Source organism: Dromiciops gliroides, chromosome 1 (assembly GCF_019393635.1).
Source record: "Dromiciops gliroides isolate mDroGli1 chromosome 1, mDroGli1.pri, whole genome shotgun sequence".
Taxonomy (NCBI): domain Eukaryota; kingdom Metazoa; phylum Chordata; class Mammalia; order Microbiotheria; family Microbiotheriidae; genus Dromiciops; species Dromiciops gliroides.
This window is the reverse complement of record NC_057861.1, coordinates 698,655,093-698,669,322: the sequence shown is the minus strand read 5'-3', so window position 1 is coordinate 698,669,322 and position 14,230 is coordinate 698,655,093. Positions and strand designations below refer to the sequence as shown.

General features: G+C 41.7%; 1 protein-coding gene across 1 annotated transcript in view; it reads right to left on the bottom strand.

The window, feature by feature from the left end:
* Positions 1 to 14,230, bottom strand: part of NUP210 (nucleoporin 210) — a 163,545-nt gene that overhangs the window by 6,287 nt on the left and 143,028 nt on the right. Inside the window, 5 exon segments of the mRNA XM_043977585.1 lie at positions 1,597 to 1,743; positions 4,476 to 4,599; positions 5,888 to 6,024; positions 6,358 to 6,578; positions 8,647 to 8,822. Of these exon segments, the coding sequence (XP_043833520.1) occupies positions 1,597 to 1,743; positions 4,476 to 4,599; positions 5,888 to 6,024; positions 6,358 to 6,578; positions 8,647 to 8,822 (805 nt within the window).

Sequence of the window (14,230 nt, the reverse complement as noted above, 5' to 3'; positions counted from 1 at the left end):
CAGACTATGTTACACACACTGTTGCCATAACAGTCTTCTACTTAAAAAACCTGAGTGGCTCCCCGTTATCTACTGAATAAAATCCAAATTCTTTAGCCTGGCAATCAAAGCTGGTGGAAAGCAGATTGTAAACTACTTGTCCAGTCTTAATTCACATTACTCATGTATTCATTGATCTGACCAAAAGCAAACACTTCTTATTCCATGAATACATGCTACCTTCACGTCTTTGACCTGGCTTTTTTTTTTTTTTGCAGGGCAATGAGGGTTAAATGATTTGCCCAGGGTCACACAGCTAGTTGTGTCAAGTGTCTGAGGCAGGATTTGAACTCAGGTCCTCCTGAATCCAGGGTCAGTGCTTTATCCACTGTGCCACCTAGCTGTCTTTGACCTTGCTATTTTTAATGTCTAGACCATAGCTTCTTAAACTGTGGATTGTGCCCTCATATGGGGTCTTGTAACTGAATGTGGGGGTCATGAAAAATTTGGCAACAGTAAAAGGTTACATATACTTATTTTATATACCTACATACCCAGGGTGGTGTAAAAATGTCTTGGAATAGGGTTAGGGAGTGGAAAAATTTTAAGAAGCTGGGTCTAGACTATCTTCAAGTCTACCTATTCTACAAGGCAAATGCTACCTTAGGATATCTTCTCCCTAATCCATCCAGATTGGAAGTGATCTCTCCACCCTGAGAACATATGTTTTTTGCACTTATATGTAGATTTACTAATTATTTGCATAATGGTCTTAGCATCTTTCCTGGATTTTAAATCTATTTCAGGGCAAAGATTATGCCTTAGACATTTGCATAGCCCTTAGCACAAAGTAGCCACTTAATAATTTTTGAATTAATTCACTTGGTGCCATGATGCTTGATGTGGATCAAACTGTGTGCCAGGCTTGGTGCTAGCTGCTGGGTAAATATGATAAAGTCCTTGGCAACCAGAAGCATGAAGAAAAATGGCACCAGGAAAGCCACCGAGAAATAAAAGTTTGTGTCAAAATGACTTCTGTCCAGTTGCCAGTGTTGTTAAAGATCTGCAGCTTTTGCCAGCTGAGGCACAGTGATGGAAGAGAGAACCAGCCAGCTGCCAGGTACATTTCCACACCTAGACTTTCTAGGAGCTCGACCCTGACCTTGCTGAGTTCTCAGAGCTTGCTTGTGACTCAGCCAGACTCAGCTCCTTCCTCCCCACTTAGCTGGTATTCAGATGTCCCTGGCCAGGCACCATTTCTTCACTAAGCTAGCTGGCAGGATCCAGGCAATGTCCAATGGCACCAGATACCCCCCTAAACCAAACTGTTTCCGAGAATCACAGCAAGAGTTCTCAGACTATTCCTGAGAATGACCACAATAGCAATGCTAAAGATGACAGAGGATCAGACATTTTAGAAAAAATAAATTCCCTATGGCAGGAGCACTGAGCCATAAGCCCAAGTGCCAACATTAATTTCCTCAGGTTGAATTATCAGAAACATAGGCCTGTCTTGGTAGATGGCTTCTGTGAACAAAAGGCCCCATGTCTTGATATTTCCTCAAGTTACAGCTACTGCCTGGGACAACATCAACGCCCAGAGTTTGGCAAGCTTACCTAGAGATGCATCAAATCCAGGTTCTGTAGTGAAAATGTCATATGCTGGAAAATCGAACACTTCCTGGTTGAACTGGAGCTGACAGCTGATGAGGGTTTCGGGGTGAAGTTCAACAATGGTTTCCATTTGGGCTGGTGAGCATTCCCCTAGAGACAACAGGTAGGAGTGTGATGAGAAGGGACAAGAACAGATCCGACACAAGCAGCCACTGTACCTTCCCAGCTCTTTGGGCAAATCTTCATTTCTTTGTCGATATTCATTTGTCTGTTTCTCTTTGTCTCTATGCATTTCTCCCCCATTACAAGCTCTTACTGTTTTCTAGATAGGGACAGGACAGGGGCTGGACTGATACAGGGGTCTCACTAATACAAAGTTTTGTCAGGTGAGGAAATGCTTTCTCCTAATGCAGATCTGCACTTTTCTCTACATCTTAGAGTAGCAGTTCTCTAACTTTTTGGTCTCAGGACCCCTTTTCTTTTCAGTTCCAGACTCTTCTTCTCCTTCCCCCTCCCCCACTCATTGCAAAGGCAAGAAACACAATACTCATTACAAACATGAAGTCATACAAAATAAATTTCCACATTAGTCATGTTCTGGGGGAATAAAAAGAAAGACAATGATATGTTCCAATTTGTACTTGGAGTCCATCATTTCTTTCTCTGGAAGTGGAGATTATTTTTCATCACGTGTCCTTTGGAGTTGTGGTGGGTCACTGTGTCAATCCGTTACCATCCTTTTCACAGTTCGTTATATTTTACAATATTGATATTACTGTGACTCCTTTAGACTCTTGAAGGCTCCAAAAAGGTATGTAATGTGAGTTATAATCAATCAATACTTATTGTATTAGAAATTAGAATATTTTAGAATTATTATGAAAGAGTTTTCACCTCTCAGACTTCCTCAAAGGGTTTTCCACACCACACACTTTGAGAAGCACTGTCTGTTGCCTGGGAAACTTATGTGGCTAAGTGACTCACCCAGGTTCACACAGCTAGTATGTGATAGGGGCGGGGCTCCAGCCCAGTTTTCCTGACTCCAAGGCCAGTTGGCTCTCCATCCATTACAGTCTTTTGCCTCCAAGTGTTTTCTAACTGAGTCTTATTATAACAAGCATGAGGTTTTTCGGCCTTCCACACAGAGGACAAAAGTATTACCAAAAGCTCTCTACTGATAGCAGAGTTAATGAAAGGAAGGGATAAATTATTGCCAGGTGTGTAGGTCATACGGAATCACTGATTTCAGCTCATTTCCACATCTGTTCTAGGTCTTGTACCTCATGAGCGAAGCGCCTAAAGGAGCCCCAACACATGCATTCTTTTTATTTTTTGTTCCCGTCAGCCAGAAAGAGGGGTAATTTATTTCTGGACATCAATAGGCCAATAGTTCTCCAATAATACACTAAATATCATTTCAACAACAGCAGAATGTCACGCACTTGTACTATGTGGAAGAAAAAAAGGCCACAGTGATGTAATAAAGTCTGGCTCGTTAATCAGAACAAGAATGGTGATATTTAATTTTGCCAGTTAAGTGGCTTTAAAAACAGCATTTTTTTCCCCAGTTGTTGTCAAGGCTGGTGATAGGCAAGAGAGAACAGGCTTAGTGGTGGCAGAGTCACTTTTTAAAAAAAGGTAATTATAAAAATCAAAACCTGATAGAAGCTTGCTGTGGTTTATTTCCAGACAGCTCTCCTTTAGCAGCTATGAGATTGAAATGCATTTTTTTTTTTTTTGTTCAAAAGCGACACATTTCAGTACACCCACTTGGTGTACAAATATTGTCCCACCAAGTTCCCACAAGTCCAATTACTCCAAAAGGGAGAACAGGAGCTGGGAGGAAAGTTATGTGAATTCTCCAGGGTGTCTGTCTCTCTGTCTCTGTCTCTGTCTCTCTGCCCGATAAGGCCAGGAGACATCTCAGCTCTGCCTTTTATCCAGCTAGAGTCTCAGTTTCCTCATTTGAAAAATAGTGATAAAAATACTCACAGTATTAAGGTGCATCAAATCACAAATTTAGGGTTGGAAGAGACCTTGGACCAGAGCTCATCAAATCCAACCTCCTTGTTTTATAGTTAATAAAACTGAGACATCAAGAGATTAAGTGATCTTTGCAAAGTCAAATAGCTATTTCATGTCTGAATCAGGATCTGAATCCAAGTCTTTGGACTCTAAATACCATGTCTTAGACACTTGGCAATGATGCCTTTCAATCTCAACACATCCTCTGAGCTGTGATCAAGTGCGAGTTATCAGTTTTCCTATTATTAGTAGTACCAAGGCACAAATACCTAGAAAACCACAACCACCAACCACTTGTATAACACTCTATGGTCTAAAAGGCAGTTTTGCTCACAATACCCTATGAGGGAGGAGATGTAAATATTTTAGAGTTGGGCCAGCTGAGGCACACAGGCGAAGATGTTTGTCCTCTGTTACACAGGCTAGCTTGTAGCAGAACTTGAATCTGGACCTCTGAATCTCAAGTCCAGTGGTGGTCTTTCCGTGATGCCACCTCTGCCACTACCACAAACCAGATGATGTGCTTAGTGGTGACGATGGAGCTTTTCCAAGCCCCTCTCCTTTCTCAGAGTTGCTATAATAGTGGTTCAAATTTCAGGGAGTTTTGTCCACTCGGACAGCAGGGTCTAAGTGGTATAATAGAGGGTGCTAGACTGGGAATCAATAATGATGGGATTAGAATACCTCTGGTCGTGTGACCATATTGAACTGCTTAATCTCTCTAATCCTCAGTCTCCTCCTCTCTAAAATGGGGATAACAAGACTTGCATTACCCAACTCTCAGGGTTATTGTGAGAAAAATGCCATGAAGACATGGAAGCACCTGGGAAAATGTTATTCATTTGTATGATCATTACCTCTCAGGTTGGTGCTTCTTTCTCCAGTTACAACTATCACTTTGGAGGCAGTGATCCCCTGAAAGTTGGTTGGGATTCCGCTGACATGGGTGGCCACAATCCTTTGGGGGCTGCTAATCCAGATCTGGAGAATAAACCAGAAAATAAAGACTTCCAACACCTAACCAAACAACCGACTGCTCCAAGAACCCACCTTGCCCTCTGGAGTCCATGGTGGACAAGCAGAAATTAAAGCAGGAACAATCGTCTGGAAGGTGGACATTGATTTTTGCCAGAGATGATGGGCCGCCTAGTTTCTCATAAAGGTGATGTTTGTTCAGTTTGGTGAATTGGTTTCTCAGCAAAGGGAGGAAAAAGTCATCTTATTTTATTACCATTAATTTGAAATAAATCAGGCAGCTCATGAAGCGTGCAAGAGGCTGTATTTAACATCCCAAGAACAAAGCGGGCCCTGTTACTCCTAAAGATGGATCACAAATATTTCTAGAGGATGGTGCCATCCTTTGACTTCCATTGAAAGAGGCCTGGGCTGAGTCGAGATCAGTGAGTGGGGCTGAGTCCCCCCCCCAAAAGCATCTGAATCATTTTAGGTCTTCCATGTGAACACTAGAAATTCATTCACACAACCACAGTTTTATTAATCAGAAGTTGTTGAGCATCTGAGTCTCTTATGCTGCAGAAGGGGAATTAACTTGCTGCCTCACGGAAGCCAGGCTAAATATGCAAACTATTAGGTTAAACTTTCTTATTCAGTACAGCACACACTCACTATAAAAATGAGATGCATTTGGATACAGACCAGGCACTTCCCATTGATTCACTCTGGTTTGCAGATAAATAGTAAAGAAAGAGAAAATGGCTTTGTTCACCTCCTGGAAGATTCAGAAGGTGACTTACCAGGGGAAGTTTTTGCTTTGGGAGAGGGAAGGGGGTTGAATCCTCAGAGTCTTGAATATCTTGCCCCCAGCTCCTCCTAGCCCTTAGGCTAATGGCTCCTCAGCAGATTTCCATCTGCAGGGATTCAAAGTGCTTTTTTTGGGGGGGGGGGCAGGGCAATGAGGGTTAAGTGACTTGCCCAGGGTCACACAGCTAGTAAGTGTCAAGTGTCTGAATCTGAATTTGAACTCAGATCCTCCTGAATTCAGGATCAGTGCTTCATCCATTGTGCCACCTAGCTGCCGTCAAGGCTGTTTTATGGCTTATCAATTTTTGATGTCCCAACTCTGCTTCCAAAAGCTTTAGATGGCAAGCTCATTTAAAAATGGAAGTTTTCAACAGAATCTGACTTTGAGTCTTTCTTCACCCACTGTCCTTTCCTTTCTCCACATCTGCCTGCACTGACTTGAGAGAGTTAGAAATACTCAGAGGTGGAAGGAAAGCCAGCTCTGGGAGCCTCTGTGCTGGTGCCTTACCTCCTTATATGTTCTGAGAAGTCCAGCAACCTCATAATAAATAGTAACAGCTCCGGAGTCTCTGGCCACAGCCACGCCAGTCTTGGGGTCAACCTGGAGAATACTGTTGGCTGAAGAGCTCCATGTCCCCGAGAGACCTGGGAAGGAGAACTCTCCTTGTTAGATGCTTTTGGTGTCTTTCTTCTGGCCTAGTTCCTACATACCAGCTGAAACCTCTGAACGTGTCTCAGATGTAAAATTCATGTCAACCCCATCATGTTTCAAAGGAGGAAAGTGAATCCCAGGTTAGGTGAATGATTTACCCAAGGTCACAGGGGTAATGAGCATTAGAAGTGAAATTCGAACCCAGGTCCCCTTGCTGCAGAGTTGGGAAGCTTTCCCCGTGTTCTGCTGTCTTCTAGTCATTCGAGCTACCTCACAGTAGAAATACCCACCAAGTCAGAAATGAGGATATCTTGGTGATCTCTTACCATCTGGGTTTATCAGGATGGTGCTCAAACAGAGGACATCACCCACTACCACGGTCCCAGTTAGTTCTGGAGAGATGACCTGCTGGACAGGCAGCGGCACATAATCTGACAGGCCAGTATGCTCCATGTCCCAGACAGCGAGCAGAGTCAGGCCAACATTGACCGTGCGGATGATGCAGGTATTGTTGGCAGTTCCCTTCCCTATCTGGACAAAGTCATCTCTGGGTGATGGAGAGAGAGAGAGAGGCATGTGTTTTCAAAAGTAGCAACAATACCTAAGAACAAACCATCTGGTATATCATCCCAAAAAGACAGATTCCAGCCTAATCCTTTATGTAGGGGATGATTTACTAATTAACTGGATGCATTATTTCATTTTTTAAAAGGTAGCTTTGGTCTGTTATATGATGGACTCTAGTGAGAAAAAGTCCAGCTGAGGAATTAGAACCCCTGGTTCCAAGCCTAGCTTCATCACTGTTTTACCTCAACTATGGAATTTTTTTCTCTCTAATAAGCCCTGAATTAACCATCTGTGAAATGGACCTGAAAAGAGGCCAGATTTGTTGAGTGAATATAGCCTAATAGCAAAATTTAACTCAGCCATTCCATTTTTTCTTCTCTGTTAAGCCTTGACTTAACCATCTGTGCAGAGGGCCTGAATAAAAGCTCAGATTCTCTGAGTTAATATGGCATCTAAAGGGGTCTTTGTGCCCAAAGGGGTAGCTCAAGGCTGAGATGGTTTAGATAACTACTTGTTGCTTATTTTCTATACCAACCCTGAGAATTAATATGTCTATACCACCTCCTGAGAAGAACTGTAGGGTATATACATCTAAGTAACATTTTTGTTGTGGTGGTGATTAGAATAAGGGACTGTATAGAAAACATCTCCAGCGAAAATCTGAAATCCAGTCTTCACTTTCCAGTTTGAATTTATCTCATTAGATAGCCCTACTAGAAACTCCCTCTCATTTCTATCTCATGAGAAATTCAACAACAACGAGGCTGACACATCATATTGGCTTTCTTGGGTCTGTCTGCAGATCAAGTTAGAAACTCTGAATAATGTCTGAAAGCAATCTGTTTCTTCAGATGTTCACAGCTTGCACCCTCTCCTCTTCATCATTGGGGTTTTCTCTCCCCACCCCCTTTTCTGTTGATCACGTTAATCATGCTGGAGTCACAGAATTGTAGAACTGGAAGAAGCTTCAAAGGTCGTTTAGTTCCATGCTGGCTTGAAGCATGAATCTCTCCACCACATCCCTGGGAAGCAAGCATCAGGTCCTGCTTGTAGACAGATAACTAGACATGGGACTTGGGGCATAGACACTGTGCCTCAGTTCAAGGATTAATACTATGCAGCCCCTAGGGAGCACCATAGTGCACAGAGCACTGAGCCTGGAGTCAGGAAAACCTAAATTCAAATGTGGCCTCAAACACTGGATGTGTGACCCTGGGAAGAGTCACTTAATCTCTATTTGTCTCAGTTTTCTCATGTGTAAAATTCGTGTAATAATAGCACCTATCTCCCAGGGTTGTTGTGAGGATCAGATGAGATAATAATTGAAAAGTGCTTAATACAATATTTAGCACATGGTAAACCCTATATAAATGTTAGCTTTTATCATCATGATGTTTGTTGAAAATGTGAACGAGTGATGTGACGTAAGGGAGTCAGAAGTCGTGGGTTCAAGTTCCTGCTCTGCTCTTTTGTACGTATGTAACCCGAAGCAAATCACTTTATTTGCTTGTAAAAATGGGGATAACACACACTAATAATATATGATATACAATTAATTTATAGCATACAATATTCCTCAGAGGAATACTGTGATGATTCACTAATTTATTCCATAAGCATTTGCTTTCCATGGGCCAGGCAATGGTATAAAGCACACAGAAGGCACTGGAACTGTCTTTTGCCTTTGTCTGTAACCCTAGTCTTAGCGCAGTACTTGGCACATAGTAGGTGCTTAATAAATGCTTACTGACTGACTGAATCTACACTGCATAAATATCACCTGTTTTTACTATTACTACTATATCCAGAGATGGATACCAAGGTCACAACCTAGATAGTGTCTCAGTTTCATTCAGGAAAGATTATCTGTTGATTCCTTCTCCCCCTCAAATCCTATCTTGACACCAAAAGGAGAGCCCCAGCTCTATCTGAAAAGATTCAAACACTCTTAAATTCCTCAAACTAGTAACACGGGGGCATGGAGGGCCCTACAAAAGATCCACTACTCTTCTGGTTTGGCAAGTGAAATCTGGGTGATCACCAGCTACCTGTTAGTTGCAAAGTTGAGGACGGAGTTATGTGCATGGAAAATCTCCCCGGAATTGTCATGAAAATGCACAGTGAAGGTCAAGGTCATTCCCAAAGGCAGAGCTGCCAAAACCTCCTTATTCTGGGCATGCAGAACGGGGCTCACTGAAATCCTCAGGTATGAAACAGGAGACACCTAAAGGGTGTTGGCCAGGAGAGAAAAGGATGCATGTTTAAAGCTGTTTACCTGGACCTCCCTGACCATATTCAAGACACACTGGAATCCTGTTTCAAAGCACATTCGGCTTCATATGCAATAGAATATAGTATATAAATGTATACTATACAGTAACATGTTCTCCATCTTCATATTATTTATTCCTATGTAGTAGAAGAACACGGACCTATTGTTGCTAGGGAGAAAATGTATTTGGATGGTACCATTTCCTTGCATGTGATAAAGTAGCAGTTGACTTTGCCCTCGAAGTCATGACAGAGAGAAGAGAATAAAGATCCTGCAACATTCCCTGGGTTACCTTAATCAAGTTTGCTGATACCCTTCTGGTTCCAAACACAAAGGCCTAGCCAAAACTTTAGGATGGAGTTCAGTTTACAGTGTTTTCTTATACAAAAATCAGGATACGCTAAATGGCTAAATACAAGGTGATTATTCACATTTTAGAAGGAATGCTTTGCTTAGGAATGGATTCAACTGCAGGGTTCTACAGGGAACAGACCAATCTTCCATGGTATTTGAAAATATGATTTTTGATGAAAAGAAATCAGAATTCTTCAGTCTGTGTATCTCTATATAGGAAAAGAAGGTTAATGTTGGGAAGAGAGAAGGGTCCTTGACTCTATGGGGTCTGAAGCAGGATCCCAGGATCTAGCTCTGCATCAACTCACTGAATAGCCTCAGGCAAGTTTCTTCTTTTTTTTTTTAAACAAGTATTTATTTTATTTTTTTGGTGAGGCAATTGGGGTTAAGTGACTTGCCCAGGGTCACACAGCTAGTAAGTGTTAAGTGTCTGAGGCCGGATTTGAACTCAGGTTCTCCTGAATCCAAGGCCAGTGCTCTATCCACTACTAGGTGGCGACCTAGTTGCCCCCTCAGGCAAGTTTCTTAATGGTTTGGGGGACTTGGTTTCTTCCTCTGTAAAATGAATAGGCTGGACTAGCAAATCTACTGCTAATTTCAGCTCTATCAGTAAAGTTTACCCATACATACTGCCCTTTCGAGACAAATGAATACCCAATCAGTTTTGACCTGGATAAGGGCTGGGAAGCGTGGGGAGGTTGGGAGGGTAGGCCCTTGCAAGCCAACTCTCTTGAGAGAAGGATCTGTTAATTAATGAAATAGGCCAAGAATTTTACAGGAAAGTAGTGTTTTCCTCACTGCACAAGATTCTAGAAAGTGATTAATAAAAAATAAGGAAAGACAACCCTCTCTCCTGACATGTGGGGGCAGGGTCAGCCTAGAATTTCCTTCCAGAATCACGAACTGGAAGGGATAGAAAGACCTCAGAGGTCATTCAGAATAAGGTTCCACAGATATATATTTGGAGGGGGAGGGTGTCTGTGAACTTGGATGGCAAGAAATCGCATCTTTATTTTGACTGCAATTTTTTTTAAATTATGTATTGTGTTTTATGCATTTTAAAATGTTATCCTAGGAAGTGGTAGCATAAGCTTCACCACACTGACAAAGTGGTCCGGGACACAAAAAAGATTAAGAACTCCTGATCTCTAACAACTTTCTCATTTTACAGGTAAGGAAAAAGAGGCCCAGTGAGGTGAGTTCCATACCTAGGAACTGTTGGAGGCAAGATTCAAACCCATAACTAGTAATCTAGTAATTTACAGCTAGTAACTGTTGGATGGATGCAAGATTCAAACCTATAACTAGTAATCTATATTAGTAATCTAGTAATTCACTGCTAGTAATTGTTGGAGGCAAGATTCAAACCCATAACTAGTCATCTGTACTAGCAAACTAGAAACTCACATCCAGCAGTTCTTGGGGGCAAGATTCTCAGTTTATGATATAATTTTCTCGGTGTTGCATTGCTAGTAAATGGTAGAGTCAGAATCAAATTCCAAGCCCTTTGACTTGGATTCTGGGGCTCTGCTTCCTATTCTAGGTCCTGGAAGCTCTTTTGACTCTCTGTCCTCTGAAGCACTTGGTTTGTACATCTCCCTGACACTTGCTCTACTGTTCTCTATGTACTTTTTTCACTCCCAATTTGTGTGGTGTTTGTCACGGCACCATTTGTAGCACTCAGCACAGTGCCCTGAAACTAGCAAGAACACAAAAACATATTTATCAAATTGAATCTTAAGGCCCTCCAACAGCCTTGGTTGCATCTCACCTTTCCCATCTCTTTTCATACTATTCTTTTTCATGCATATTATGTTCTAGGCGAATTGGGTAACTAGTCATTCTGTGACCTCTGAGGTCACTGCTAGGGCCTCTGCAATCCTGTATCAGGGGATTCAAGGACCTATGAATATTTTATCAGGCACAGGCAAAGGGAAACTTTCCTATACGTCCATGAGATATTAGGACCTAAGGAGCATTGGCAAAAGCAAGACAAAGCATCTGTGCACCCCCGCCAAAGCTTAAGAACTGTACCCTGTGGGTTACGGACCACCAATTCTCTCACTGGAGTCCATGGGATGTGACAGCATCAGGGATAGGGGAAGCATCTTGTGAAAGAGGGATAAACTGAAGATCAAGAGATGTGGGTTTGGGGATGACTCTTGCCTGCTATGTGACTGACTGCAGGCCAGCTATTTTACCTGTCTGGACCTTGGTTTCTTCTTCTGTAAAATGGGGGTAATAATATAATAATATTTCATAGTTGCTATGAGGAAAGAACTTGGTTAACAAAATATTACAAAAAAAGAGTTAGCATGAAAAAACAAACAATAATGGGTCATGGAGAAATGAAATTTCTGGTATTAAAACATTAATTTATTTTTTAACAGCTTAAAAGTACCAAGCCTTTTTGCCCCCATGTTACTTATACCCTAGGTGGCTGCCCATCTTGTTTAAGCCTGGTTCCAGATCTGATCACAGGCTGCAAGACACTAATGGAGACTTTCTGTTCTAATGTCCACCCTTCATAAAACTAGAAAAATCATTAGTTATCTTTTTTTTTTTTAAATCATGTTCGTATTGTTGTTGTTTGTTCTTCCTTCTCAAAGAAGACCACGGTATTGGGGTGATGTCATGACTCCTAGTAAATTGGATTTCAGTGAGGGAGGGCTGTGCAAAGTCACCAGCCTCATTCTTTCCTCCAGAGCCATCTGGGTCCAGTGGCAAGATATATATCAGGATGACTGGAGATAGCCCCAGATGTTTAAGGCAATTGGGGTTAAGTGACTTATCCAGGGTCACACAGCTAGTAAGTGTCTGAGGTGAGATTTGAACTCAGGTCCTCCCAATTTCATGGCCAGTGCTCTATCCACTGTACCACCTAACCACCTCTCATGTTCATGTACCATTCAAGTCAAGTAGCAGAAAATGAGGTTAAATCATCAACTGGTGGCTATGCATTGTGGGAGATGAAACTGTAGCCACTGAAAGAGAGATATGTGGCCCATTTGAGAAAGCGTACTCACTCTTTCTGACCATATTAGACAGCGAAATGCTAGTTGAGTGCACAAATGGGTCTCCAATAGTAGTTCATAAGATTATGGATCTAGACCAGGAGGCCCAAGAATTTAGATGGCTTGTCCAAGGTCACAGAGGTAGTGACAATACCAAGATTTGAAAACAAGTCAATGTCTACATTCTTTTAATTGTACCTTGCTACTCTGATTTTCCCAAAATAATAGCTTTCCCTGGGAGAGAGAAAATATATTAATCTTTACTTTACCCCCTGAATCATAAGCAGCACAAAAACATTCTTTTATTTGATTATTGTGATAGGAAAGAGAGTGGAAAGAGTGTTTGCCTTAGAAACACTCAATATGCTTCTCTCTCAGTGTCTTCCTCTCCCAAATGGAAGTAATTTTTAATGCACTAGGACTCTCACATGACCAACCAGTGTGGGGACTAGACATTTTCTCCGATTCCCATGACCTCTCAAAACTCTCCATAAAAGGAATGATGTGCAAGAGATAAAACAATATCTTTGTCTCTAAGGTCTAGGACACCAAGAATTCCAAAAAGGTAACAATCCAATAAACTAAGAGCAGAGAAGGCTGCTCAACCCCTCAAAAAGTTCACTTAGCACTTCCTCCTCCAATATTCATCACTCTCTGGTAGTGGGGCTGTATGAGCTGACCTACAGACTTTCAACAGAACTCAACTCTACCTCACCACCCCCCAGAGGTAGAAAGACAAGCAGCAAATCTTTGAAATCTTTGCTTAGCTTGGAATAGTGCAATGGTAGTATTCTGTGTTTCAACAGAGGGAATTTTGTGTGTGTGTGTGTGCATGCGCATGTGAGCACATACTAAACCTGAGGGAAAGAGTACAGAATCCAGCTGGGACCAATTCTGTCTGCCCAGAATCACTTGGGACAAACACTGAGCCTGGTGAAATATGAATTCCCATATGTGGGAGGAGGCTGAGATGGTTTGGGGCTCCATCCTCCAGGGAAACTGTCATCAAAGGTGAAGGGGGGGGTGGCTAGGTGGCGCAGTGGATAAGCACTGGCCCTGGATTCAGGAGTACCTGAGTTCAAATCCGGCCTCAGACACTTGACACTTACTAGCTGTGTGACCCTGGGCAAGTCACTTAACCCCCATTGCCCCGCCAAAAAAAAAAAAAAAAAAGGTGAAGGGGTCAGTGAGAAATAGAACTTAACAAGAAAAAAAAATACAACAACACTGCAATTGAGAAAGACTTAAGTAAGAAGAAAATTCAACTGAAGGTCCTAAGTACAGGTAGATAAACAAAGCAGATGAGTATAAGGAGATAGGAATATGGTCTCCAGATCGGGTAAAAGAGTTCAGACATCTATAAGTAAATATAGTAAGAAAAATGAAAATGGTATCAACACTTGATGAAGCAGAGGACCCTATGAATTCTCAAGAGAGCATATAACTACAGCAAGATGTTCCTGAATGGCTTAAAAGAGAAGTAAGAATTGTGAAGGCAGAACTTGTGGCTTACACAACAAAAATAATTGACAGAATAGGAAAAACTGAATCTATGGTGGCAAGTCTCAACAAAGACACAAAAGAGAAAATTGAGACTACAAACACAGAGAAGTGAAGGACAATCTGGAAGAAAATAAGCAAAAAGTAATAGAGTTAAGGGACAGTATGATCTCCACATAAGCAAAAGACAGTGATCTTTAAACAGGATGCAGAGAGACAAGGTAAAGATCATAGGTTTGTCCCTCAGAACATGAAAACCAGTAAAAAAAAATTGAATACCATAATGCAAGAAGTAATGATAGAAAACTTCCCAACTCTTCTGAACACAGAAAGCAAAAATGCCTACTGAAAGAATCCAGACAATCTTGAGAAAAAAAATCAAATCACTACTTATTTTCATATAGCAGTTCTGAAGTCCCTTTAAATCATAAAACACTATATAAGTGTGAACAAATACTCTTATTCATGTGACTTGTTTACTACTCAAGTATG